We start from the raw sequence: 26,575 nt of genomic DNA, 5'->3' as shown, positions 1-26,575 counted from the left end.
TCATGCAGTTTTCAACAGTAAATCTAAGTGCATAAAAATTTGTATAGGAAACAGGACTGTCTACATGTACATGCGCTGAGTGGATCTTGAGCTTTGTACAGGAGATGGGTGTAAGACCTGACCTACAAAGGGGTTGGTCCACCCAGCAATATCTCTTCCTGAGCTTCTTGATCTGTGAAGAAAAGACTGGTCCTACATTCAAGTTTTTTTTCTCTTTGTTCTTTTTTTCGTACAATTCTCAACAGTAAATCTCAGTGTATAAAAATTTGTTTCGGAACAAAGACTGTCTACATGTACATGCGCTGAATGGATCTAGAGCTTTGTACAGGAGATGGGTGTAACATCTGACCTACCAAGGGGTTGGTCCACCCAACAAAATCTCTAACGGAGCTTTTTGATCTGTGAAGCAAAGACTGGTCTTACTCTCAAGTTTTTTTTTTCATGCAATTTTCAACAGTAAATCTCGGTGCATAAAAATTTGTTTCTAAAGGAATCAGGACTTTCTACATGTACATGTGCTGAATGGATCTTGAGCTTTGTACAGGAGATGGGTGTAAGACCTGACCTACAAAGGGGTTAGTCCACCCAACAAAATCTCTTCCTGAGCTTCTTGATCTGTGAAGAAAAGACTGGTCCTACCCTCAAGTTTTTTTTTTTTTTTCATGCAATTTTCAACAGTAAATCTCAGGGTATAAAAATTTGTTTGGGAACAAAGACTGTCTACATGGGCATGCGCTGAATGGATCTTGAGCTTTGTACAGGAGATGGGTGTAAGACCTGACCTACAAAGGGGTTGGTCCACCCAACAAAACCTCTTCCTGAGCTTCTTGATCTGTGAAGCAAATTCTGCTCCTACACTCAAGTTCTTTTTTTTCTTCATGCAGTTTTCAACAGTAAATCTAAGTGCATAAAAATTTGTATAGGAAACAGGACTATCTACATGTACATGTGCTGAGTGGATCTTGAGCTTTGTACAGGAGATGGGTGTAAGACCTGACCTACAAAGGGGTTGGTCCACCCAACAAAATCTCTTCCTGAGCTTCTTGATCTGTGAAGCAAATTCTGCTCCTACACTCAAGTTCTTTTTTTTCTTCATGCAGTTTTCAACAGTAAATCTAAGTGCATAAAAATTTGTATAGGAAACAGGACTATCTACATGTACATGTGCTGAGTGGATCTTGAGCTTTGTACAGGAGATGGGTGTAAGACCTGACCTACAAAGGGGTTGGTCCACCCAACAAAATCTCTTCCTGAGCTTCTTGATCTGTGAAGAAAAGACTGGTCCTACATTCAAGTTTTCTTTTTTCTTTGTTTTTTTTTTTCGTACAATTTTCAACAGTAAATCTCAGTGTATAAAAATTTGTTTGGGAACAAAGACTGTCTACATGTACATGTACATGTGCTGAATGGATCTAGAGCTTTGTACAGGAGATGGGTGTAACATCTGACCTACCAAAGGGTTGGTCCACCTAACAAAATCTCTAACGGAGCTTTTTGATCTGTGAAGCAAAGACTGGTCTTACTCTCAAGTTTTTTTGTTTTTTTTTTCACGCAATTTTCAACAGTAAATCTCAGTGCATAAAAATTTGTTTCTAAAGGAATCAGGACTTTCTACATGTACATGTGCTGAATGGATCTTGAGCTTTGTACAGGAGATGGGTGTAAGACCTGACCTACAAAGGGGTTGGTCCACCCTGCAATATCTCTTCCTGAGCTTTTTGATCTGTGAAGCAAATTCTGCTCCTACACTCAAGTTCTTTTTTTTCTTCATGCAGTTTTCAACAGTAAATCTAAGTGCATAAAAATTTCTATAGGAAGCAGGACGGTCTACATGTACATGTGCTGAATGGATCTTGAGCTTTGTACAGGAGATGGGTGTAAGACCTGACCTACAAAGGGGTTGGTCCACCCTGCAATATCTCTTCCTGAGCTTTTTGATCTGTGAAGCAAATTCTGCTCCTACACTCAAGTTCTTTTTTTTCTTCATGCAGTTTTCAACAGTAAATCTAAGTGCATAAAAATTTCTATAGGAAGCAGGACGGTCTACATGTACATGCGCTGAGTGGATCTTGAGCTTTATACAGGAGATGGGTGTAAGACCTGACCTACAAAGGGGTTGGTCTACCCTGCAATATCTCTTCCTGAGCTTTTTGATCTGTGAAGCAAATTCTGCTCCTACACTCAAGTTCTTTTTTTTCTTCATGCAGTTTTCAACAGTAAATCTAAGTGCATAAACATGTGTATAGGAAACAGGACTGTCTACATGTACATGCGCTGAGTGGATCTTGAGCTTTGTACAGGAGATGGGTGTAAGACCTGACCTATAAAGGGGTTGGTCCACCCAGCAAAATCGCTTCCTGAGCTTCTTGACCTGTGAAGAAAAGACTGGTCCTACATTCAAGTTTTTTTCTTTGTTTTTTTTTTTTCGTACAATTTTCAACAGTAAATCTCAGTGTATAAAAATTTGTTTCGGAACAAAGACTGTCTACATGTACATGTGCTGAATGGATCTAGAGCTTTGTACAGGAGATGGGTGTAACATCTGACCTACCAAGGGGTTGGTCCACCCAACAAAATCTCTAACGGAGCTTTTTGATCTGTGAAGCAAAGACTGGTCTTACTCTCAAGTTTTTTTTGTTTTTTTTTCACGCAATTTTCAACAGTTAATCTCGGTGCATAAAAATTTGTTTCTAAAGGAATCAGGACTTTCTACATGTACATGTGCTGAATGGATCTTGAGCTTTGTACAGGAGATGGGTGTAAGATCTGACCTACAAAGGGGCTGGTCTACCCAGCAATATATCTCCCTGAGCTTTTTGATCTGTTAAGCAAAGTCTGGTCCTACCCTCATTTTTTTTTCCACGCGAGATGAGTGTAAGAATTGACCTACTATGGGGTTGGTCCACCCAACAAAATCTCCTCTTGAACTTCTTGATCTGTGAAGCAATGACTGGTCTTACCTTCGAATTCTTTTCTAGACAAATTTCAATAGCAAATTTAAGTACATAATTTTTTTTAAGAACTGGGAATATTTACATGGGCTGAATGGATCTTGAGCTTTGTACAGGAGATGGGTGAAAGACGTGACCTAGAACGTGGTGGGTCCCCCTGGAAAATTCCTGCCTGAGTTTTATTGATCCTTGAAGGAAGATTAGTTCTACCTTTAAATTGTTTTTTTACTGGAGTGTCTTAATTCACGTTTGTGATTGGCATACTTTTCAAACACTGATCTGCAAAGGGGTTGATTTATAAGAATTATTTAGTTCTTATTTTTTAATAATTTTTATTGAGTTTGGAAAGGAAACATTAGAAGTATTATTTTTGTTAAGACATGGAATGAAATCTACTTTAATAGAGTAATATCAATTTTTTTATCCACAGAAAAGTTGCTCTAGCAAGGCCAGGATGCCATGGTTTTTTTTTTTTTGATATGATAAGTAATAATTGAATGTTGTCTTTTTTTCAGTGAATCTGTTGGTAAATTTATGAGTTGAGCTTTAGCCTTTACGCGTGCCAGAAAGGTTAAGAACTAAAAGAAATGCCGAACGTTTTCTACGAATGAAGTTTTCTTCTAGGTGAAAGACTGTCCGCTGCATTTATTTTTTTATATGTTTAGGTGATTTCCGATGGGTACAGTTTCGCCATGGAAGAATGGATGTGTTTGTTAAACTGGGGTGCCATCGTTGGGTCATCAGTCCTTCAATGATTCTACGCTTGTAATAAGATTGGGCCATACACAGTTTTTGCCGACTGAAAGGATGAGACGAGTTCCCTCTAGCCTGTTTCAGCCTCTCGTTCAGTGGCGAGCGACGAGCGGGGTCTTTGAGAGGAAAGGCTCGTCTTATTTCTTTGCAAGCTCACGCCGGCTGTCAAGTGAGATGAAATTAACCCGAGCTTTAAACCAAAATGAAAAAAATGTAGATACAGCTTCTTGCAAACTTGTAGACAATGTCATAATATGTTTGTGTATTTTAAATCTGCGTTTCAGTTAGCTTGTACTAACTGCGTGTACTAATAACTGTAATTTATAGCTTCTTGTTCCGGTCAAACAAGCTCGTCCCAGTGGTGTCTGGAGTCTTCAAGCGGGAAAAGCTTTATCTTGCTTGATGTTCCTCTTAAAATAGTTTGAATAAAATTGAATAGTCTGATGAAAATGACTACAAAGAGAAATTTGCATTCTCTTGATAGGTAATAAATCAAACACGAGAGACAGTGTTTCATCGAGATATCCAAACACCGAGAAGAAAGTTGAAATTACGGCGCGCAGCGAAGAATTTTTTGATGAAAGTCGAGGTGTTTGGATAGCTGATGAAACAGTGTCTCAAAAGTTTGATATATTCTCTCAATCGAAACAAAAACTAAGGAGTAAACGGAGAAGTAAACTTGTCAAAATCTTTGCTAATTTAGACCGGGTATCCAAACCTCTTCCGCGGTTGTGATTTTCTTTGTTTTAACTTGATGAGCTATTAATGAGTTTGAGAAAAACTCGTCAAAGTCGATTATTTTGAATTAAAGATAATTGATAACTGAAAATGTGGTTTGTCGTGTGTTCCTCCATTAAGTGGACTCGATTTTCAAAAAAACTGCCACTTAATACGATAATATCATGTATTTGCCCGATGCACGGAAAGGAAAGATGTGACTTCAGTACACTCTCCTGCATTCAGTGTGTGAAATGTATACCCCATCCCAGTCCTTGGTCGTGGGAAGCCGAAAAACGCGTTCTGGATAGCGTTGAAATGATATTGCTACGTTGTACAGTGGAATCCCGATTTTTTGAACCTGCAAGGGAAACCGAAGATTGGTTTGAAAAATCGGAGATAAAATTACTGTGTTCGACTGAGGAGAGGGAAACTACTTTTGGTTCGAGTTATCGGGAGGTTCGAAAAAACGAGGGTTCGAGAAATCGGGATTGCACTGTATGTATTTTCACGGCGGAAAACTATAAAAAAAATGGGTTGACTTTTGTTCAATATCAACATTTCTTTGCCCGTTTTTCAATCCGGATTGTCTTTATCACATTCACAGACGTATTTTCTTTGCCACGGAGTCGAACCCTGCCTGACCAAAAAATGAGTAAAAATAAGAGGTACCAATGAAAATAAAATGAAAAAAGAACATATATAAAAATACTTAAATATGATAAAAGCTACGTGAAGCAAAGCAAGTAAACAGCTACACAGAACAACTAAACTGAATTGACCGTGAAGCGAAATGGAAAATCTTGAAAACCTTCGGTGTTATATGTACTAAATAATCTGCGGGGTGTGCGTCTTTGTGTATGATGTACCACAAGGAGCAGGGACTTAAGGAACTGTAAAGTAAATTGCGTTCCTTCCTAATGCGCATGCGCATTTGTGTATGATATACCACAAGGGCCAGGAACTTAAGAAACTATAATACACAAATCACACACGCATATTCACAGACGCGTATTCAAATGTATGATGCACACACAAATGTATGATTCGTATGCGCATTTGTGTATGATGTACCAGAAACTTAAGTTACTGTAAGGAAGATTACTTTTCCTGGATGTAGTGGTGGGGGTTACGTTAAAAACAGGCAAAAATTACTAATATTACAACATTATTACTACTATTACTACTACTATTATTACTATTATTACTATTATTACTATCACTACTATTATTACTATTACTACTATTACTACTAGTACACCAAAAAAAGACAGTTTTTAGACACAAATAGATACTACACACAAATAGATACTACCATCCCAATCCCCCACCACCACCCTAACATTTCAAATTCACTAGGATCAAACAAAGTTTGCAATCCTTGTGGTACTCAAGTCTTTAATGCGCATGCGTAGTAGTAATACCGTGCTACAAAGAAAAAAGGCCACTTTTTAATAGTATCTCAATCAAGAAAGTTTAATCTCAAAATGAGTGAAAAATCTAGATGGGTTCCATCCACCAACCCCCACCGCCACACCCAAGGGAAAACGAAGTCCCTTTAAACCTCGTACCGTTCTTATCCTTGTGGTACGCTTTACACAAATACGCATGCGTGTGTGTCCTTGTGGACCGTTTTAAATTCTCCGTTTACTTCTTTCCTTGTGGAATTTTTTTAACAAATACGCATGCGTATTGAAACAGTACGAGCTGTTTAGACAACTTCTTAAATTCTATTAACAATTCTATCCTTGTGGTACATTTTCAACAAATCTGCATGCGTATTGTAACAGTGCGAGCCCTGCTTACTACTCTTTCAATCCATTTTGGTCTTCCTGAAGTTTCTTATCCTGTGATAAATCTCTCACGAATGTGCAATCGTACTGAAAGAGTGAACCATCCTGACAACGTTTTATATCAAGACAAATCCGCCGTTTTTCTAAAATATCTTTGGTGTTTCGGGATACTGCCCAAAAGTGATCATTGTCTCTCATATCCATGCATAAGGAGAACGGAAGCAATTATAGAGGCAATGAATTAAACATCTCCAAGATTTTTATTTGAATCTATTACAAAGCGTTACCTGTGGCAACTTTGAAATAATGTCAAAGTGGACTTACATTACAAAGAATACCAATAATCTGCGCTCATAAAAAGTAACTGTGATAAGGTGATACCGAATATACTGTGACCAAGAGTACTGTATAGGTTGTTCATCTGTGAACGCAAACAAAACTAACACCCAGTCAGACTCCATCTGCACTGAAGTCTTTGTTTGAACAAAACACCTGTAATTAACTTTACCATTGTTTATTTATTCACATTCAACTATTTGACATAGTCATTGTTTATTTATTTATATGGAACAATTTGACATAATTTTTTGACGTAATTTTGTTTCATTTCTGCACTTAAATTCTAGCGAGATGATATCGAAGCGTTGTGTGATTTCGCTAATTTCTATTCTGAAATGTTTATCTTACACAAAACCTATTGAGAAAAGAAATAGTTTGCGAAATATAAGCTGATTCAAATGGCAAACTGTTTGCCATTAGTAACAAAATGTTTCCTAAGACGTTAATAGCAAGCATCGCGCACTTTTCTAACTTAAAATCACATCGTTAATATCCTGTGCTTTACTGTTGTTATGAACTAGGTGTAGAAATACCCCTAGAAACTGGGATAAGCCACGGCTGTTTCGGCCGCTTGGCCTGACGCAGACTTGACTGTACATAAATAATCACATTATAAAAGAAACTTAGAAGCAGGAAGCTGAACTAGTAACAAGTATAAAGGTATAAACAACTCTTTCGCCGAAGTTTAAACAGCATCAACTCAGATGATTCTCTGTGAAGTCGTCTTTTCGTACTCGTGTGATGGCCTAAAAGAAAGAAGTTCCAAACATCAATACATAAATGAAAATAAAATAATAAATACTATTCCCAGTTCCAAAACTTTTAGCTACAAAATTGCGAATCTTTCAGCTAGAAATTCCAGAGCTTTGAGTGAGAAATTGTGCCGCTTTTACCTAGAAAATAGGGAGCTTAAGAACCACGACGGCGACGCCGAGGACAACTTCGATTAAAAAATGAATTTTCGTTTTACCTACGAACCTCGCGTTACCCTAAAGTCATTTACTTTGTTTATCACTGACAAAGCTATCACGAAACTGAATCCAGAACACATCGATAAATTCGAAACAAGAATTTAAAAATCAGTTGTCGTGGTTCACCTTCTCCAAGGACCGCAGAATTTGGTCATTTCACGTTGTTGTTTTGCAGAGGACGGCAAAGAAATGTACTAAGAATTATAACGCACGTGCACAGCCATTGTTCTCCTCATAAAACCTTTTGTTTAGCGACGTTGCCGTTGCCGTCGTGGTTTTCTTAAGCTGCCTATTGAACAGTTCTTAGCTCGACAATTGCGTATCTTTTGTACATCTTTGGCTAATATATATATTTAGCCAAGCCCAAAAGCGGAGCTCCTGACTGCAATAACTGACGATAAAGGAAAGAGAGAATTATTTTTTCTTCGATCAGAATCTCAAAAAATGATCAATTGTGAGCATGTAATTGTTCAGCGTGTGGTTTTCCTATTTTTTCCAGTTACATTTTAACAAACTATACCCAAATCAGGGACTTTCCAAGAGACGATTGTACAAGGAATATGTCAAAAGAAAAGTCAACAACGCACCAGGGGTTAATTTGCGTCAAAATTTTGCCTTTGCGAATACTCCCTCCTTCTTCTCCAGAGAAATAACGTGACTTGAGCCTGCGATCCAATCAGCAAACCAGTAACTGGTCTGCAGTCAACTTAAAAAAACACAAAATCGATGAGCTCTAAACCTGAGCCCGCGATATAGTCACGTGACACTGGTCAGCAGATAGCTTGTTGTGACAGCTGTCAATTAACAATAGCGTGGACTCCCAAAATCAAAGATGTAGCTATGGTAATGGTGCTACTCTCTTAGTTTTCAAGGTGTTGGCGTACGGACGGACGTACGTACGTACGGACAGTCACGTGACAACCAAAATTTTTCAGATCGATGGGTTACCAAATTTTCTAAGGTATGGGGCTCCGCTCGCGCGCCTTCGGCGCGCAGGAGCTCCGCTAAAAATTACGCGGCTTTACCTATCAATTGCGCATCCTTCGGCTAGAAAGTGTACATTATTTGGCTAAAAATCACACAATCTTACCTAGAAATTGTATATCTTTTGCCAAAATAATGTACATTTTTTGGCTAAAAATCGCAGGATTTTCATAGAAATTGCGTATCTTTTGGCGAGAAACTGCGCAGACTGAATTAGACAAGAAAATGGCTCAATGCTTAGCACCTTTTAAGTTGGAAACTGTTCAATTGCTAGCTAACAACTACACAATGTCTTTGATTCAAACACTGCCTGTGCTGCACAAGATTTCGTAACTTTTAAAAAGAAATTGTACCGCTAAGAATAGTGCAGTTTTTGGCAACGAACCTAGCTGTGTTATACAAAAAATTCCGTAGGATTTCAAAAGGCACTGCGTAATTTTGAGAAAATTTTGTCAACTTTTACATGATTGAAATTGGCCGTAAGAAATAACGTACCTTATATCTGAAAATGACGTATATTTTAGTGACCTTTTAGCCAGCATTGCGCATTTGGAGGTAAGGTGGCTCCCTATAGTTTAACGATTACACGCGCGCATAAGACAAAAGCTCAAGTAATCTGCGCACGCTCGAAGCAAAACGTCAGTGTTTTTCGATTCATGTGACGTCAACATGAGCACAAAAAACAAAACTGACAGTGAATTTTCTCACGTTTCCTTTAGTGAATTCTTTTTTCAAATTTGGCTCAGTTGTAACCACATACGATTCAAATAAAATACCCTATTTTTGTTAAAATCTGTCAGAGTTGATCTGATATATTTAGAAGAATGACAAATTGCAGAATATTGGAAAAACCGTCTGAACAACCTTGACTTTTTACCAATTCAAAATGTCAGGCAATATCGTTTCCATGATGTTGGCAAGTATGAAAAAAAATCACCGAAGAAAAGTATAAATATTAAGGAGTTTAGGCCAAAATGAGGAATATATCTGCCTGTCATTAGATGAGGTGTTGCCATGGTAACGGCCTTAATCCAAAAATTGACAACCAAAAAATAAGTCAAATTTTAACAGTACCCATACTGGTAAATCTCAACAGGGAAAACTTTAAGAGAAATTACCCAAGTTTCCTTTCTAACTTGTGCACTATAGGGAGGGTGTTCATGCAGTTCACACGCCATGAGAGCGCACGCTATATAATAAAAATAAACAATGATATGGCAGATGGCCATTGCTATAGCTTTGCCTGCATGTAACATATCAAACACTCAAGACAGTGTTTCATCGGGATATCCAAACACTGAGAAGAGGGTTGAAAATACGATGCGTAGCAGAGTATTTTTGACGAAATTCGAGGTGTTTGGATAGCCGATGAAACACTGTCTCGAGTGTTTGATATAGCTTCTCAATCGAAACTAAAACTAAGAAGTAAACGGAGAAGTAAAATCATCAAAATCTATGTTAATTAAGACCGGGTATCCAAACCCCCTTCATGGTTGTGATTTTCTTTGATTTAACTTGATGAATTATTAATGAGTTTGAGAACAACAGTTCACACTTATCTGACACCTATCAAGTTACTATGAGCTAGACCAGCCTGATTGGGTGGGGGAGGGAGGGTGACAATTCCCTCAGAGAGAACTGACAAGATATAGAAGAAAGAGGTGAAAAACTACCATGCAGGACCAGTGTGGTTGAAAGAAGTGTGTCACACCAGATATTTGTATTGATGTACCCCTGAGAGAGTCTCAAGAAACCTAAAGCAAAAGTTACCTTTTTTCTGATGGCATCAGGGAAGACAGGCCATCGCATGTGAAACCTATGGAAGGGAAACAAAAGGAAATTAATTTAATACAGTGTTTTTTAATAAAAAATAACAATGTGACGGTGCCTCTTTGTACAATGGTTCAGAAAACAGGCAACAAAGTGTACCTTACATTCACATTATCTAAATCAAGTTAAAGGGTGCCTGTACTAGTGGGACATTGCCCACTGTGTCAGAACTTTGGTAGCATTTGTCATGAATATTATACTGAACAGAAATTTTACTGATTCAAAGCTTCATGTATGGCAACCGCATAAATCCATCAACTAAAAGAAAACTCATTTTCTCAGTGGAACCAATGCCTTTCTACAGATAGGTCAGCTCTTAAGACATTATTCTTTCACAGCTAGGCCAATCACAAAAGTGAACAATGAACTTTGAGTGACACAAAAAAAAATTCCTTGAAGGACCAGTCTTGGCTTCACAGATCAAGAAACTCAGGAAGAGATTTTGCCAGGCAGACCAACCCCTTTCAAAAGCAGATCTTTCACCGATCTCCTGTACAAAGCTCAAGATCCATTCAGTACAGGCAGACAGTCCTGCTTAGTAAAAAAAATTATATCACCTGAGATTTACTATTAAAAATTATATGTAAAAAAAATTCTACTATTTCCAAGCTCGGTGAAGCGCAAAGGTGAATGATGAAATTTGGGTAAGAAAGAAAAAAAAAGCAATTTACATCTAGGAACAGTCTTTGCTTCACAAATCAAGAAGCTCAGGAAGAGATTTTGCTGGGTGGACCAACCCCTTTCTAGGTCAGATCTTACCCCCATCTCCTATACAAAGCTCAAGATCCATTCAGCACAGGCAGACAGTCCTGGTTAGTAAGAAAAATTATATCATCTGAGATTAACTGTTAAAAATTGCATGGAAAAAAATTCTTCTATGTCAAAGCTAAGCCAATCACAAAGGTGAACAATGAAATTTGGGTAACAAAGAAAACAAAAACAATTTAGATCCAGGACCAGTCTTTGCTTCAAAGATAAAGAACTCAAGAAGAGATTTTGCTGGGTGGACCAACCCCTTTCCATGTCAGATCTTACACCCATCTCCTGTACAAAGCTCAAGATCCATTCAGCGCAGGCAGACATTCCTTCCTCCTGAATAAGTGTTATATGTACTGAGATCCCCTGTAAGTTGAAAATTGCACACAAAACAATTCCACTGTTTCAAACCTAAGCCAATCATAAAGGTGAACAATGAAGTTTGGAAACAAATTCTACACATACTAAGATTTACTGTTGAAAATTGAATGAAAAAAATTCTACTATTTCAAAGCTCAGCTAATCGCAAACTTAAGGTGACCAATGAAATCAGGGTAACAAAGAAAAAAACACAAATTGAGATCTAGGAACAGTCTTTCCTTGACAGACCAAGAACTCAGGAAGAGATTTTGCTGGGTGGACCAAACCCTTTCTAGGTCAGATCTTACACCCATCTCCTGTACAAAACTCAAGATCCATTCAGCGTAGGCAGACAGTCCTTGTTCCTAACAAAAATCTTATCTCTCGTTAGATCCACAGTTAAAAATTGCAAGAAGAAAAAATTCCACTGTTTCAAACCTATGCCAATCACAAAGGTGAACGATGAAGTTTGAGTAACAAAGAAAACAAAACTATTTGGAGGTAGGACCAGTCTTTGCTTTACAGACCAAGAACTCAGGAAGAGATTTTGTTGGGTGGACCAACCCCTTTGTAGGTCAGGTCTTACACCCATCTCCTGTACAAAGCTCAAGATCCATTCAGCCCAGGCAGACAGTCCTTGTTCCTGAATAAAATGTTATATGTACTGAGATCCACTGTTGAAAATTGCATGAAAAAAAAAATTCCACTCTTTCAAACCTAAGCAAGTCACAGAGGTAAACGATGAATTTTGAGTAACAAAGAAAACAAAACAATTTGGAGGTAGGACCAGTCTTTGCTTCACAGATCAAGAACTCAGGAAGAGATATTGCTGGGTGGACCAACCTCTTTCTAGGTCAGATCTTACACCGATCTCCTGTACAAAGCTCAAGATCTGTTCAGTACAGGCAGACAGTCCTGCTTAGCAAAAAAAATTACATCACCTGAGATTTACTATTAAAAATTATGTGTAAAAAAAATTCTACCATTTCAAAACTCAGTGAAGCTCAAAGGTGAATGATGAAATTTGGGTGAGAAAGAAAAAAAAAAGCAATTTATATCTAGGAACAGTCTTTGCTTCACAGATCAAGAAGCTCAGGAAGAGATTTTGCTGGGTGGACCAACCCCTCTCTAGGTCAGATCCTACACCCATCTCCTGTACAAAGCTCAACATCCATTCAGTGCAGCCAGACAGTCCTGGTTAGTAAGAAAAATTATATCATCTGAGATTAACTGTTAAAAATTGCATGTAAAAAAAATTCTGCTATTTCAAAGCTAAGTCAATTGCAAAGGTGAACGATGAAATTTGGTTAATAAAGAAAAAAAAAATTCACAACTAGGAACAGTCTTTCCTTCACAGATCAAGAAACTCGGGAAGAGATTTTGCTGGGTAGACCAACCCCTTTTCCAGGTCAGATCTTACACCCATCTCCTGTACAAAGCTCAAAATCCATTCATTGCAGGCAGACATTCCTAGTTCCTAAATAAAATTTTATATTTACTAAGGTCCACTGTTGAAAATTGCATGAAAAAAAAAATTACACTCTTTCAAACCTAAACCAGTCACAGAGGTAAACGATGAATTTTGAGTAACAAAGAAAGCAAAACAATTTGGAGGTAGGACCAGTCTTTGATTAACTTTGAAAATTGCATGAAAAAAATTCTACTATTTTACAGCTAAGCCAATTAAAAAGGTGAAGGATGAAATTCAAGCAACAAAGAAAAAAGCAATTTGGAGGTAGGACACTGAGCCTTTGCTTCACAGATCAAGAAGCTCAGGAAGAGATTTTGCTGGGTGGACCAACCCCTTTCTGGGTCAGCTCCTGCACACATCTTTTGCAACCTGTCTAAACTATACAAACTTGTTTTATTTGTTCCTTCCCTGGTTTTAGTTTTTTCACCCTTCTTTCCAGTTTGATCAAAACAGAAAACATGGAGTATAACAACTCAAAGATGGTGTAACAAACATGTAAACGTCACCACTGTTGCTTCTTTAGTCAAGATATAAGTTAATTAAATGTAACTTGTTATATTTTACCTGAAAACGTGGCCACGTTTTTTTACATCTCTCCCTCCATTTCGACTTGTCCTCCAATGGGAGGCTTGGGACTCATTTCATCTTCGGGGCACCTTCGAAAACGTTCGTAAGGTGTTCGCTATTGCCCGAACATCCCACGGAAGTAAGCACGAAAGTAAACTGTTGGAAGAACTCCTAGTACGTTGAACAGAATAGGAAAATGGCTTGAATATTAAGATAAATTTTGTAAACAAATATCAGCCTGATTTGAATTTCCCGCGCACCGCTTTGTTTTGAAATATATTCTCGTACCAAGCCCCAACGGCTAAAAGGGGCAGGTGGCTCTGGGGACAAGCATTGGACGAGAAGATGGATGGGGGAAGCGTCACCATATATATCCATAACATTTTAAATGCACTGCTGAGGGACAAATTCGTTTGACTGGTATAGCTACAAGTAATATGCGAAAAACAAGTTTAATCTCGGTCTCGCGGCTTGCTCGGGCCTAAATATCATGACGAACATGGTGGCCAGAGAAAACAGACTACACGGGTACAATCAGGACACAATTTTCATTAATTTTTGAATCCTCGACATTCGAGGTTGCTTTTCCAGTTTTCTTCCACAGTTAACCCTCTATTTAGCGGCCACCCATTAATAAGCGGCCAGTTATCAAAGTCCCGAAATTATTGTCCGTAAACTATTGTAAATAAAACCCCTATTAACCGGCCACCACTCTAATAAGCTTTTGGTCGTCCCGATGAGGGGTTTTCTATTGTCCTATTAAACGGCCACCTAAAATTTAGAAAAGGCGATGGCTGATTAGAGTCCGAAATAGAAGATGACGAGTGATAAAAACATCCAAACACACGTTTATCATGATTTTCTTAACGTGAGCCCACGTTCACTTAGGCTTTAACCCGATGGTGGAAATATTAAAGGCAAACAAACCCCTATTAAGCGGCCAGGGGCCCGTTTCTCGAAAGTCCCGGAAACTTTTCAGGCCCGGAGAGCCATAGCAAAATCTAGAACCTTACAATTACAGAGTTGTTTTATTCACATATTCTTAATATGGACACAGGTTCCCTTCATACAAGAAGTTTCAGGCGTATACACTTCTCCGTTTTTAGATACAGATGAACTAAAAATGGCTTTACGGGCCCGAAAAGTCTCCGGGGCTTTCGAGAAACGGGTCCCGGGCCGCTTAATAAAGGTTCGACTGTATACTGAATCAATCTAATTTACAAGTATTCAAACTGAAGCATTTCCTTCTTAGTGGTGTCCATATTGTTAGCGATGACAACTTGTGCTGTGTTTGTTTAGCAAACGAGCTCTCCTTCCACCCCTTGCTTCAAGAGAACTTGCGCTCAGAAATAATCGCCCTGCTTATTGCCTTGGAGAACTCTTCGAGTCCAGTGATCTTAGTTGTCGCTCAGTTTGAATCCTACTTTCGCCAGAAAGCGTGTAATTTAGTTTATCAAATTTTGTTTAACTTTTAGCAACAGACTAACCTGAAGCTGGCTCAAAGAAGCCCAGGCATGGCAACAAGATTACGACAGTTGTTATAAATTTACTCTGTTTTCGAAATGCTCAAAGCAAACCATAAGTCGCAATCTTCCCGTGCTTTTCTCCGCTACAATCAGCTCTTTAGGTTCAATCGTTAAAAAATAAAGTATATTTTAATTTTTGTTTACCGTCCTCTATACACTCCTCATTCAATTGTCAATGTAAAATAAGTAGTAGTAACTGTATCAAGTCAAATTGTTTCAAAATCTTTCAATGTCACTGTAATATTCTGCAATTAATAAATAAAGTACCCAAGCAAGTTTATCACCACATCCATTCGGCCGCCGAGTGATCAGAAACATTCTAATCCCAACCTACAAAGACCTATATCACTGTCCGATGAGTACACTATACGAATCGCAATATATGCCTTTTGTGTTATTCCCCTTGTGTGGTATATCCTGAAACAGTTATTTACCTTAGGGTAGATGAATAGCGGAAGATGTTAACCTCCACTCTCATAGGTAACAGGTCATACGGCCCGTGACCTGATTAACGAAAATCTGGTACAACCAAACGGAAAGAGCATATTAAAATTAACAAAGAGTTACTAAAAAACGAAAATGATCATGGGCTCCTGAAATGACGCATTTTTTAAACCGACGCAAAATATCAAAACAATTTTTAATGATTTAGTTTAAACAACATCCTTTGACCATTCTACTTTCTACATCCTCTGTTTTAAAAGGATTAGACAATTTGATCTCTTTAATCCAAGTGGTCTATTTGAATACTTGTTCTGAACAAGGTCAAAGCCACAGGTATGACTAGTTCTTGAATTATTTTTTGTGTCGGAAACTCAAACTTAGATATAAGAACTCGGTTATAATTTATCAATTCTCAAAAACTGCCTAATTTTATATGTGTAATAGGTAAAGGAAAAGTACATTTTGTCCATTAGACTACGCTTGCCATCTGCTTTTTTCTCAACGTCCCAGTTTGCAGCTTTCTCAATTTCTTTCATCATCAAGTCCCGTCTGTCAGGTTCTTTTTTTGGAATTGTTGGAGTTACATTCAGAGCATGCATAATCTCTTCGTGAAAATACAGCAGCGATGGCAAGTAGGTTTGTTTGGTAACTGCTGATGACGGCGTGTCAAAGTCACCATCTACAAAGAAAAAATAAATGAATAAAACCAGAAAAGAAATTTGCGTTTATCTGGATGACAAATTTCCTCTCTAAGACAAGTCGTGGAAGAGGGTACATCAAACCTGAGGGCACCCGTAGAAATAATTACAGTTCAGGTTTGTATTTTATTCAACTTATTTGGTTTTATACACAACCCATCGCTGGTTTTAGAGGCGCCATGGCCTCATGGTCGGTGCTCTTGTCTCCGGATCAAGAGGTCCGGGTTCGATCCCTGGCCGGGGACATTGTGTTGTGTTCCTAAGCAAGACACTTTACTCTCACAGTGCCTCTCTCCACCCAGGTGTATAATATAGGTACTGGCAAACTTAATGTTGGGAGGTAAACCAGCGATAGACTAGCATCCCATCCAGGGGGGAGTAGAAATACTCCTAGTCGCTTCATGCTACAGAAACTGGGATAAGCTCCAGCCTGATGGGCCACTAGGCTCATGTGCAGACTTTACCTTTTACATGATGTCCGCTCACAACACAAAAAAATACCCATTGTAACGTTATAGAAACTCAGAGCCTGTAAATATAGAGAAAAGGTGCTCCTGGTAGGAGGAATAACCTCCCCCCTACACAAGGGCCCACCCAGTTTAACATGTGCTCTGTAGGTTATGACTTTTCCCTCGAAGGTAAGTTACAAATAGCCAAATATAACATATCGCAAGGCCGAGCCATGAAACTCAGTATATGCGAGTGTGCATCGTGATCTAATAATGCATGAGGCAATGCCATAAAACATTGATTCCCACTTTTAGCGGTACACTATCGAGTTTCGATACATGCAGGAAGTTTCGAGAACACAGTTGCTCTCGACTTCACCTCATGTGACTCTTATGCTTCTTTCGATCTCTCCAAACTTCCTTCATGCATCATAACTCAATGATGTATGCTGAGGTGTGAATCAATTGTAAATGAAAGTGTTTACATGGTAAAAAGTTGGCTTGCCCAAAAGGAGTCCACCTAACATCAAACAATCGACACTCCACTTGTATCAGCACCATCCTCCTAATGCCTGAGCTAACAATGTGATTTCTCATGCAAAGGGTTCACTTCTATTTAAAAAGAAATGAATGAAGTTCTTATGTTTGGGACAGCTTGTTGTGGAGGATGGCCCTCCTACAATTCAACTCTCTCCATGTAAACAGGTCCTTAGAGAGATTGCTGTCAACAAATGAGTTACTAACCCTTCACAGCTGCTCGACTCTTCCAGTCTCTTCTTTCCCAAGGTGGTTTAGCAACAATGCGACCAGTACGTTCTGATACTCTAATCTTTTCTCCCTTTTCATTGAATCGGTAAGACACCTCTGTGGGTTTCCTACAAAAAGTCAACATTCTTCCTTTACACATATGAATTAAATTGACCTTGTGAACTGCTTTAATCAACTACACGTACAAATGCATGTGACAAGAGTATGATCAAGGAACTACCAGGACTGTCATTGAGTTTTGATTCACCTGTAGCATCGATCTTCACATCCGTAGCAAACTTGTTACATTTTGGGTAAATTGTGTCAATAGGAAAATACACCTGCAACATCAATGTCCCATCAAATAGACTCAGCCGTAGCAGGTGTTACAGGTTACAGCCCTCATTAACAGCCCTGACTACTGTCTGAAATTAGCTGGTACAGAAAGAACTTACTGCCAATCATGCTAAAGTTTGCTAATTCTCAAAACAAGCAATGAGTGCAATCCTGTTGTGCATCACACATAATATTCACAATATTAACTGCACCTGCCTGGCACCCTGTGCATAAGATGTCAAAATTATTCCCTGGTATATCAGTCGAGATTTAGGTTCACAATATGTGCAGTACTGTACTCTTGGTGTGGGGAACATTTTCACCCGGTGCACCAAATGAAATCACCAGTTCACATTCTTGCTTTAATGATCCTTTTCCTCATTCAAAAATGATTTTAGAGAAAACACAGACTATCACCACAACTTTCCTCCAGGAGGTCCTTTGTTTACATATCACATGACCACCATAAGGCAATACTACTTTGTATATTCCACAATTTGGGACACAGTTTGACCTCCAATAAGAGACCAACAGAAATGCCAAGCCTATGTGGTAGCTTACAGGTAGCCTGCATAGCAAGCGCTTCTACACAAGCCAAACGAAATTGGGCCGTGCAAAAGAGCTTTTTTGCATTCAGGCCACATGAAAAGTGGGGCAAGAATAAAAAGGTCAAAGAAGCCAGGTTGGGGTGGGGAAACATTGTGAACTCTACATTTGACCTGATCTCAGTACAGGTGCCCACTAGGTGACGAATTTGTTTTTATGTGAGAACATTTTATTTGTCATATCCAATATTTGCAAGTGAATGTTGGTTTGTTGTGATATTGCAAGTATAATAATATCTATTTGGAAATTGTACCAGATGTGCACAGAGATGCCTCAAATTAAGAACTTCTGTTGTCTTTTGTGTTGTAAGCTGACTTCCTATTAGTTAGCCTGTGTTGCAAGTGCTCCCGTATGAGCTGAACAAAATCAGGCCATGCAAAAGAGCTTTTGCGCATTCGGGCCGCATGAAAAATGGAGTGAGAGCAACTTTGGCCGTGCGAAAAGTAGGGCGAGAGCAAAAAAGGTCTGCCCTTATCTGTTTGCAATTACCTACAAGAGGTGGTTGATTAAGAGGGGATCTGGCTATAGGTGGAACATAATAATTACTTCTTTGTAATGTTTCTTGTACAAAACCTACAAAAGAAATAGCAGCTCACCCATCTGATGGATCCAAAAGAGAAACTTCTGTGACCTGCATGGGGGCCTCACTGTTAACAAGCCCTCCTTTAAAATCACCTTGTGGTGGCAAATAACGTTTATGCTAAGCAAAAAAAAAAAAAAAGGCATGAGTCAACATAAAGAGACACACATTTACATATATAAAAATGTTATAAAATTATAAATATATATATATATAAAGTGTAAAATTTGATTTTCGTAGAACAGTGCTCAATACATCAGAGTAGAGCGAAGTATACAATGTGGGAGGAAAAACACAAATAAACTACAAGTTCATCCCTACAAGCCTGTTTCGTGGTTGCCCACTCATCAGGGGATTTAATAAGAATAATCTTTACCACCGTTTATATACAATATAATTTACATAATATATGCAGCGCGAAATTTAACGGGTTAGTTGTTTTGTAAGAGGGCTTTGTTTCTGTGGCGGCAAGATGATACGAGTTCATTACGTTTGTTAAGTGTTGATAGCTCGGGTTGGCAGATGATAAGGAATTTTTCTTTAAGGCAAAGGTTACATCTTTTGCTTGAGCTGTTATACGGCGAGTGTGAGGAGAGAATGCGCCAGGAAATAAAGTGTTCGATGTCATTGTCTTTGAGGCTCCAGATGTGCTTGCTGAGTTCGGTCGAGTTTCTGTGTTTAGTGTGGCGGAATGATGCGGTGTGGTTTCTGTATCTAGTTTTGAAGTCGCTCTCTGTGAGTCCAATGTACGTTTCTGTCATGTTGTTGTCTTTGCGTGTTACGGTGGCTTGGTAGATCACAGATGATTGTAGGCAGTTTCCGTCGAGCGGGCATGCGTTCTTTTGTCGGCAGTTACATGACTTTTTGTTGTTGATGGTAGCGGCGGCGGTGTCATCAGTCGGCAAAGATGCAGTTAGGATGCGTTTGTTATTTCCTGGCGCATTCTCTCCTCACACTCGCCGTATAACAGCTCAAGCAAAAGATGTAACCTTTGCCTTAAAGAAAAATTCCTTATCATCTGCCAACCCGAGCTATCAACACTTAACAAACGTAATGAACTCGTATCATCTTGCCGCCACAGAAACAAAGCCCTCTTACGAAACAACTAACCCGTTAAATTTCGCGCTGCATATATTATGTAAATTATATTGTATATAAACGGTGGTAAAGATTATTCTTATTAAATCCCCTGATGAGTGGGCAACCACGAAACAGGCTTGTAGGGATGAACTTGTAGTTTATTTGTGTTTTTCCTCCCACATTGTATATATATATATATAAATTTTGCCCCTTTTATGTGAATCTTTGTACCCAGCAACTGCATTACTAGGTGGGAAAACATTTGTAACAATTTAAAAGTTTAGACAGCATATTACCGTATTCAATGCTTCAACAAACACCCAGTTCTTGCTTCTAACCACTTCAGTGACTTTACCAATCTTTCCTTTGTCTTTACCAGTGAGAAGCATCACCTAGAGTAGATGGAAAGGATTGACTTACAATATCAACGTCTCTACAATGGCCAGCATGGGGCCATTTATTGACTGGGGTACAGATATTGTTTTATAGCTCACTTTTGTAATGTGCAGGTGATCATATATTCATGTAATATGTGCAATATAAAATATTATTATTATTATTATTATTATTATTATTATTATTATTATTATTACAGTCGAACCTCCCGTAAGTACCACCCAAAATGTCAAGCCTAGGTGGTCGCTTACGAGAAATTAGATAATATTGGGTCAAAATTTTGCCTCATTAGCATATGGTCACTGCAAAAACTTACCCCATGTGCCAATTCCCATCTAAACCCATGTAATAACTTTTAGTAGCCACAAATATATTCAAGCTTTCAAAAGTATTTATTCAGATTATCATGGTTCGCTTCTAGTCAGCTGCCTATAATAAGGCAAACGGAACAAGTTTCACGATAGTTTCAAATTAAATCTTTAATGTTACCTAGGCGTTAAAGGGAACTAAATATTAACTTATAGGATTGAATTGCTATTTTCAGTTTGATAGCCCTAGGCCTGCTACATTATTGGTGATTCGCATGTTAACAAGCGAAGGAAAAACACTAGACCTATAGGCCTCAGACCTTGGTTGTACAATTGCATGAGGTGTTCATGGTGAGTGAAAACGGCTGGAAACACCATGTGTATCTCTTTGGTTGTAGTTTTAGATACTGTGCATTAACAAAATTAATGAACAAGGAGCATCTAATAAATTTAAGGTGTTGTCTTGAACTGTTTAAAATGATTACCATATTTACATGTATCCTGGTGTTATAATCACAAGGCCCAGTGCGACAGCTCAACACACTTTCTTAGGGGCCGCAAGTGTCACTTACGTTGTGGTTTAATATGTCACTAAAGTTGTACATTTCTGACATAAACAAGAACAAAATACTTCACAAATGAGCAAGCAATGCACTGATACTGCTTTAAAACTGAAACAAAAGCAAAACTAACTAAAGGCAAAAAAGAACGGTTCTTAATGTCAAGTGTACATGTAGTTCCATTGAGTGAAAGGTCCGTATCTGGTAACTCGTACTACAGTAGATACAACACTTACAACAACACTTTATTATTATTACTCGCATATTTACAATTTTACAGAAATATATACTCATTAAGTTAAACAAGCTTGACAATAGCAACAGCGCAAACCCGCAGGTAGCCTGGGCTAATCTAGGAGGGCCACATCTATACAAATAAACGTACCTCATTTTTTGGTAAAGAATGAGTCAAGAGATGATTGCTTGAGCGACTTTAGCTGAGAATCACACAGAAAATCGTGAACACATTCAACCGCCAAGGATAGTTGTTCTTCACCCCTCCAGTCAGCAAATTCTACCAACTGCTTGGCGAGCCCAAGGGCACCTTTGACAGATGACACCTCAGGAACTTTAAGAGGTTGGTCCGTGTCTTCATCTTCATCACTTTCTATTGTTTCCATTGCATTGTGACTCTCAATAATCTCTACCCAAAGATTCCTCCTCCAGTTAGAATCACTTGTATCAACAGTTGGCTCATAGGAGAGAGCTTCACGATCAATATCAGTGGTGAAGGTAAGGTAAAGTCTGCATGCGAGCCAAGTGGCCCATCAGGCCGGAGCTTATCCCAGTTTCTGTAGCATGAAGTGACTAGGAGTATTTCTACTCCCCCCTGGATGGGATGCTAGTCCATCGCAGGGTTACCCCCAGCATTAAGTTTGCCGGTACCCATTTATACACCTGGGTGGAGAGAGGCACTGTGAGAGTAAAGTGCCTTGCCCAAGAACACAACACAATGTCCCCGGCCAGGGTTCAAACCCGGACCGCTCGATCCGGAGACAAGCGCACTAACCATGAGGCCACCGCGCCTCCCACATCAATATCAGTGGCGTATGTCAAAGCGTCAATGTCTGCCTCTCCAGAAACTTGGGCAACCAGCTCCTCTAAATTCATGAGCTTTCCCCCCAGCAAATGGATCATCATCCTCATCAGTGCCGGTCTCCTCAGGGTACAAGCCAACATGCTTAAAACACTTAACACTTACTTCCAGCTTGACTTCTTCCCAGGCCATCACCATCCATCCCATTGCCATTAACAAATTGACTGACGTGATAATGTCACTTGCACTCTGTTTGTCATCAATTTGAGCAGCAACATACCTCAGAAGCTTTCGTCGATAGTACACCTTCCATGTCTTGATGATGCCTGCATCAAGGGGCTGGGTCCGCGAAGTTGTATTCTTTAGGAGAAATTCCACTCGCATATTTGAAAACATACCCTTAAGTGCTGGGGGATGGCATGGTGCATTATCAAGAAAGATAAGAATGTTTCTACCTTCGCTTTTCATACGATTGTCAAGTTTTGTAAGAATGTCAATCATCATTTCAGTGCGCATCCATGCTTGGTTGTTACTGTAATAGTGAGCATCACACGGGCAGGAAATGGCCTTTAACTTGGAGAAGCATCGGGGCTTTTTGTTTTTGCTGATTAAAACTGGGCTTTCCTATCCCACTGCATTCACAAAGAAGGCTGCCGTGATTCATTGCATGGAGTTTTTTCCACCGCGGCAACACTTTCCCTTTTCCAATAAGGATTTTTCCAGCAAGGCTTTCCAACATGACCCAGTTTCATCCTGATTCCACACTTCCTCTGGTGCATAGCCTTGGATAAATTCCAGAACCCGCTCCTGCCAGATGTCAACTGAATCAGAACTCACATCTCCCTCTTCTCCGGCGATGTTCATTTTGGCAATGTTGTTCATTCTTTTCCACTTTTGCAACCAACCATTTGTACCTTGGAGGCTCTTTTCTCCAATGCTTTCTGCGATTAGCTTCGCCTCTTCCATCAAGAGGGGTCCACTGACAGGAATGTTGGACTTGCGGGCTCTTACCTACCACTACCATAGCAGCTTATTTACTTTGCTGAACTTCTCATTATTTGATCTCTTCTGCAAAGCGGATTTCTTGTTAGAGTTCCAGCCGAACATGATTTTTGCATGGTTTTTCAGAACTTTCGTAATCTGTGTCTTGCCGCATCTAAATCTACTTGCTAACTTTCTGGTACTAATCCCTCCTTTGCTGGACAGCTGAATGACCTTGATCTTCTCTTTCAATGTTAGGCACTTTCTGCTTCCATTTGCTTTTGTCAATGATTCTGCCTTGCGCTGTGACCCTGAAAGGGGCTTGATTACTTTTGGTTTACTTTTAGGTGTTGGAATTGAACCCTGGTCATCCCTGTCTAACCCTTGATTCTTTTGGAAGCATTCCAAACAGTGGGGAACAGAGACTCCCATCTTCCAACTTGGTGTTTCCTCATCAGCCGAGACAGAGCAATTTGAAGATTTGTTGCAGACAGCCTTGTTGCAGCCTAGGCAAATGTAGTTAGTCTGACTGGAGCAGTTCATACAGATGGCCATTTTGTTTGGCCTTCCAGTTGCCAGCAATCTGAAGTGTTGTTGAGGCAAAATAATAACCCATAAATAAAATGATACAGCTCCAGCACTACGTAATAAACTCCTTGAAGGACAAATCAACTAAATCAATTCGACGGCTCGTACAAAGTGAAGTTATCGACAGATACTAGGGACACTGATAAGAACGTGAGAATCACTTGGCAATGTAGCGTATGTGTACAGTCAAAGTGCCTGAATCACTCAAAATCCTTCGATATCATTCATTTAATCGGTTCAAAAGGTCACATTTTGGGGGTTTGATTGGTGGATTTCGAATCCTTATTAAATTTTGTTTTCCTATTCTGATAATTATAACATGTATCACAGACAACAGAAGTTCATGACCGTAAGCGTGAGGATATTCTTTCACCTGCAAGGGCAAAATGGACAAGTTTTCCTTCGCCACTTTGAGGGTGAAGTCGTTTATTCCTGGGTATCATGTCTACAAAGAGGATTGGGAACCCGAGTCAAATGAAGAACAAGAACTAATTCGTGAGCCCAACAACCAAGTTGACCCTAATGCTGTGGCAGTTGTGTGACCTTTGGAAAGACCAGTAAAGGATTGCGACTTGAATCAAGCTTCTGTTCTTCTCAAAGTGAAACCAATACAAATGTTTTACAGACAAATGAGGAAGTTGTTGGACATATTCCTCTGCGAATGGCTTCCTGTGTAACCAGATTTCTTAAGAGGAGAACCAATAAAGGCAAAGTGGTTGTGACCAGAAAACGTGTCAATAGAGGAGCCTGCTAATCAGAAACCTTGGATATGACTTCAACTGAATAAGGAATGCGTTGACCTCACCGTACTGTACTTCAATTTTTATACTGTATTTCCATTAAACTGCTTGACTGGATGATCAGTGAATCAGGAAATCAGTTCTAATTTTCTGTAATCTGTAGACATTTAATTCATCTCATTCAAGACTGATAAAATACAGTGTATGTGCATTTTTTCTTTGAAGTCTTAAATGCTCTATTCATGTGCAAAGTTGATTTCGATTAAAAAAACCAGACACTTCCCAATGAGAAATTTTTGTCTCTTGTGCTACCCAGGAATGCGATGTTACAACACCTTATTATCCAATTTCTGCCCTATTATCTGTCAAGTGGTTGCTTACGGGAGGTTAAAAACAAAAGAAAATTTCAAACTTTTAGCTCTAAATGTGGTCGCGGTCACTTACAAGAGGTTCCAAATACAGTGATTTGACTGGGAAACTTTTGGTATTTTGGAAAACTGGTCGCTGAGGAGAGGTGGTCACAACCGGAGGTTTGACTGTATCATTATTATTGTTAGACTCGTTAAAAAGAATGTCAAAAATTTAAAAATAAAAGTAACAATTTACATCACTGAATACCTTGTTTTCATATTAAGTTTGTTTAAAAATTATTGTTCATGGTTCCTTAGATTGGCAGAAATCCAGGATAAAAGAATAACAATTATAATAATAATACTAAAATACTAAAATCTTGCTAGTTCCTTATCAATTCCACAGTCGGTATCTGTAATGTTCAGCGGAGTTCTTCGCATACAACGTGAGCCTCTCAAGCATAGCAGCAAAGACCTCAAGAGGGCAAATGAGACTTTGGCGTGAATCCACAACATTGTGGCACTACAATCCTCTCCCTTCTTGGTTGATAAAAGTTCAGCTAGTCTACTGTGATACCTCTTTCATTCATCTGCCATTCCTCCGGTGGTAGTAAATACCAGTGGGGTAAAGGAGCCTTGTTCGACTGCTAGCACCCTGCTGGCACTCATTCTCTTATTCTCACTCTCATGCTGGCAGTAGATTTGTTTTGTGGTGAGGCCTCTGTAAGACTCTGCATTCAGGTAACAAACCCTAACATCAAAAAAGGTAGAGCCTTGCCACTCCAAAAAGCCATGAGCATGAATGTCAAGCTGGGCATCCACTGCTCTATTTGTACTGGGTGTCAGCACTTCTCTGTTTATCTCCTGAAGTAGCAGCTCAATTTGGACATCACTGCATACCCCCTTTAGCATTTTGGCTTCCAAATCACGCAGCTCATTACGTCTTTGAATAATGAAGCCTCCACATCTGCACACCATGGCCTGGTCTACATCAAAAACATCTCCACACGCACAGGGTAGACAAGTAGACAGGGCGTTGCTTATTTGCCAATCATATCTCAAATGAATGGCGTCCTTGAATTCTCTCTAATTTAGAGTGAAGTCCACATCTTCAACTGGAATGACTATAAGCCAGCTAGATTATTATTATTATTATTATTATTATTATTATTATTATGCTCATCATCATCATCATTATTATTGTTGTTGTTGTTGTTGTTGTTATTATTACTATTATTACTATAGATTTCACAAAAAGTAAATTTTATCGCTCAGCATGCATACAGGACAAAAGAACGAAACTTTGTAGAGAGGTGGAGATTCAAATGCACAGTATCCGTTACGGTGGAAAATTATATGCATGTAGTTAAGGTTGCCCTACATTAGCATTCACATATACGATTTTGCAAAACTGGCAACGTTGATCATGTGCAAAGTTAACAAAAATAGATTCCATGTCGCTGTGCATCTGTTCAAGATTGTTTGTTCAGTAATAGATCAAAGATGAAACCAAAGTGTGATAAGAACAGAAAAATCAGCACAAGGGCCATAAGGCAAGTGTGTCACTTGTGTTCTTATCACATTTTGACACCTTTTGTGATCTATTATTGAACAAACACATGGCAACAGGGAACAAGAACCAATCCCTAAATATGGGT

The 26,575-nt window shown here is 39.0% G+C and overlaps 2 protein-coding genes across 6 annotated transcripts in view; both read right to left on the bottom strand.

Moving 5' to 3' along the window:
• Positions 1-6,712: 6,712 nt before the first annotated feature.
• Positions 6,713-26,575, bottom strand: part of LOC110066732 (large ribosomal subunit protein uL24m-like) — a 22,738-nt gene continuing 2,875 nt past the window's right edge. Inside the window, exons 2-8 of one of the 5 annotated variants that reach the window (XM_089295411.1) lie at positions 20,255-20,350; positions 18,895-18,998; positions 17,354-17,484; positions 13,490-16,141; positions 11,098-11,147; positions 10,279-10,324; positions 6,713-7,299 (exon numbers count right to left, since the gene is read on the bottom strand). In XM_089295411.1, coding sequence (XP_089151537.1) covers positions 15,858-16,141; positions 17,354-17,484; positions 18,895-18,998; positions 20,255-20,350 — 615 coding nt within the window. In that variant the 3' untranslated portion in view covers positions 6,713-7,299; positions 10,279-10,324; positions 11,098-11,147; positions 13,490-15,857. Of the gene's footprint in view, positions 7,300-10,278; positions 16,142-17,353; positions 17,485-18,894; positions 18,999-20,254; positions 20,351-26,575 lie in introns of all 5 variants that reach the window. The other 4 variants (XM_089295410.1, XM_089295409.1, XM_089295412.1 and 1 more) reach the window with 4 other exon arrangements.
• LOC110066642 (uncharacterized) overlaps positions 20,319-26,575 on the bottom strand; it is an 8,808-nt gene continuing 2,551 nt past the window's right edge. The window contains exon 1 of the mRNA XM_089295413.1: positions 20,319-26,575. This exon is cut by the window's right edge and continues 2,551 nt beyond it. Within this exon, the coding sequence (XP_089151539.1) occupies positions 23,276-23,794 (519 nt within the window). The 5' untranslated portion in view covers positions 23,795-26,575 and the 3' untranslated portion in view covers positions 20,319-23,275.

The sequence above is a fragment of the Orbicella faveolata genome, unplaced genomic scaffold (assembly GCF_042242905.1).
Source record: "Orbicella faveolata isolate gen_17 unplaced genomic scaffold, um_ofav_v1 contig_26, whole genome shotgun sequence".
Classification (NCBI taxonomy): Eukaryota; Metazoa; Cnidaria; class Anthozoa; order Scleractinia; family Merulinidae; genus Orbicella; species Orbicella faveolata.
Note: the sequence above shows the minus strand (reverse complement) of the source record. Positions and strands in the feature narration are given on the sequence as shown.